Raw genomic sequence first — 2,644 nt, 5'->3', positions numbered from 1 at the left:
GGGGAGGCCTTTAGTCATATGATCGAAGAAATGTTTAAAAGTAATATAACGTTTCACTCCAAAAGCCGCAACAATTTTACTCTAATGTGGCTCCTCTCCCCTCCCTCTCAAACCAACGTTTCTCCACCACTAAACATTTTACAGTGAACCAAATTCGTGTGGGTGGTTGGTGGGTGCTCTTGTGTGGTACGCTTCTTCTTTCCTATCAAACATCTATCATCCTCATCCCCAGAACCTTTTCATGTTTGTTTCCTTGATGGGCTAATCTTCGGCATGTATATGACATTATCGTGTTGCAAGTGCCGTAAAACTCTTACTACATGTAAAACTAGAGTAAAATCAACATCGCCATCTGTCCACACTCAGAAAGAGATTGTTTGTGTCCTCAGGCCTGTACGTAGATAACATCTTGGAGACAAACCTGCCCCGACTGGCGTTTGTGTTCATTCCTATCACCGGCCTCTTCCCGACACACATGGTGCATGCTGTCAGACACCTGGAGACTTTGGGTGTGCGCTGTGTCAACACCTCACAGGTATGATAGTTACGGCATGCAACACTTCGCTACCCAAGAATTACAAAGTAACATCTACTCATTACTCAGAATTTGAGGGTGCGGTGGCGGAGCGGTTAGTGCGCTCGTCTCCGAAGCAGAAAGTCCGTGTTCGAGCCTGGGTTCGGACACGGATTTTTTTCGTCCCCTCTGCCCACCCAGCAGTAATGGGTACCTGACTTCGAGTTGGGGAAGTAAAGGCGGCGTGGAAAGGAACTGGCCACCCTACCACAATATGCCGAAGGCCCAGGAAGTTGTCCCACTAACAAGGCAATCCCCAATGTCCAGATCGGATGCAGGAACAACTTTACTTTTACTCAGAATGGATAAATTTGACGTAACAACTTTTTATTTTCACAACATGTCAAGCTTTTTCGAATGGAATTCTTTAATTTCATAATAGGGACTCCAAAAAATCTTACGATTTTGGTAGAGCAGATAGAACATTTGGTTTCTGACTTCATGGTCTTAGCAACTCACAACGGCCAAAAATGCCAGATACAACTTCGAAACTTTAAGGTAGCGACTTAAAAACCACTTTCTCAACCTAATTCTTTATTGCATAACGTACAGCCACTAACCTTTACACAAAGATGCAAATACTGTTATTTTTACGAAAATTAAATCATTTTATTGGAATACTGAAATTTTGCTGGGAATTTTCAAACCATTTTATCTGATCATTGACCAAAACCAAGACGGGCTGTGAAGTGTTGTGAATGCAATCAACTTGTATTTCGCGCACTCATGACCTTAATAGTAATCATGTAGTTGTGAGCACCGTTAATCTCTTAAATTGTACTAAAGGAACCCCCTCCCACCCCACCTCTCTCTCTCTGTCTCTCTCTCTCTGTCTCTCTCTCTCTCTCTCTTTCTCTCTCTCCCTCTCTCTCTCTCTCTCTCTCTCTCTCTCTCTCTCTCTCTCTCTCTCTCTCTCAAACACCTCTCTCCAAATCGTACTTTTTGTTGTTTGTTTTTTATTTTCTTCTGGGGTCTATGGACGTGTGTGTATATGTGTGTTTATGTTTGTGTGGGAGTGTTTGTGTTTGTGTGTGTGTGTATGTGTATGTGTGTGTATGTGTGTGTGTATGTGTGTGTTTGTGTGTGTGTGTGTAAAAAGAGGGGGTATTAAAGGGCCCGTTGCACAAGAGCAGGACGCAAAATTCCTGTCATCGTGGTACTGTACACATTAACCTATTCTTATGCATAGTAGAATTGTAAATGGGTTGATTCATCAATATCATGCTCATACTGTACCTGAACTGCAACAGGGAACTGCTGCTTTTTCTTTCCTCACCCTTCATCATCATCATCATCATAATCCGAAGGCCTGTCTCAGTAGCCTTAGCTGTGGCGATGCTCCGGCTGTCGGTTAATAGTTCATCGGTTGGTGGTTGGTGGGTGCTCTGGTGTGGTTTGCTCCCCTTTTACTATCACACATCTGTCGTCATTATCTCTCCTCTTTCTGATTTTTTTGTGTTTGTTACTTTCTTGTAACACCTCTAATCTTCGTCACTTATATGACCTGGTCGTATTTCAAGTGCCGTCAATCGCTTACTAAAACTAACCCAAAAAACCCCCACAAAAAGCTTGTCGACTGCCTCTCTTCACCAGGCCATGATGGTGTGCCGGAACAAGTTCCACCAGATGCAGATTCTGTCCAAACAGGGCATTCCCATGCCGGACACGGTGACCTATGCTACTCTGACGTCACACGGACTCCGTGACGCCGTCAATGCACCCCACAGTGTGACGTTTCCTGTTGTTTTGAAGAATCCCAATAGTAGTAAAGTTAGTGTTGAGCAATTGGGATGAAGTCTCGTAACTATCATAAGTGTTTTGTTGACTGATAGACTATCATACCTGACCTTTGCCGGTGCTTTATTTGTTCATCTGCTCTGTTTACATCGCGGTTTTTGGACAGAATGCTACTTTTATTTAAAGAACCCAGTCTTTCTTGTCTGTGTTCAGGGGTTTACTCTCAATCACTTTCCTGGACAGGAATGTCTTTCTGTGTGTTTATGTGTATGTGTGTGTATGTTTGTGTGTGTGTGTTTGTGTGTGTATGTGTGTTTGTATCTGAGAGAGAGA

General features: G+C 43.3%; 1 protein-coding gene across 1 annotated transcript in view; it reads left to right on the top strand.

The window, feature by feature from the left end:
- Nucleotides 1-389: 389 nt before the first annotated feature.
- Nucleotides 390-2,644, top strand: part of LOC101855456 (beta-citrylglutamate synthase B) — a gene marked incomplete at its 5' end in the record, with an annotated part of 4,872 nt that continues 2,617 nt past the window's right edge. The window contains 2 exon segments of the mRNA XM_013080702.1: nt 390-535; nt 2,168-2,344. Coding sequence (XP_012936156.1) covers nt 390-535; nt 2,168-2,344 — 323 coding nt within the window.

The sequence above is a fragment of the Aplysia californica genome, unplaced genomic scaffold, assembly GCF_000002075.1.
Source record: "Aplysia californica isolate F4 #8 unplaced genomic scaffold, AplCal3.0 scaffold00006, whole genome shotgun sequence".
Classification (NCBI taxonomy): Eukaryota; Metazoa; Mollusca; class Gastropoda; order Aplysiida; family Aplysiidae; genus Aplysia; species Aplysia californica.
The sequence above is the reverse complement of the archived record's forward strand: the minus strand, read 5'-3'. Positions and strand labels throughout refer to the sequence as shown.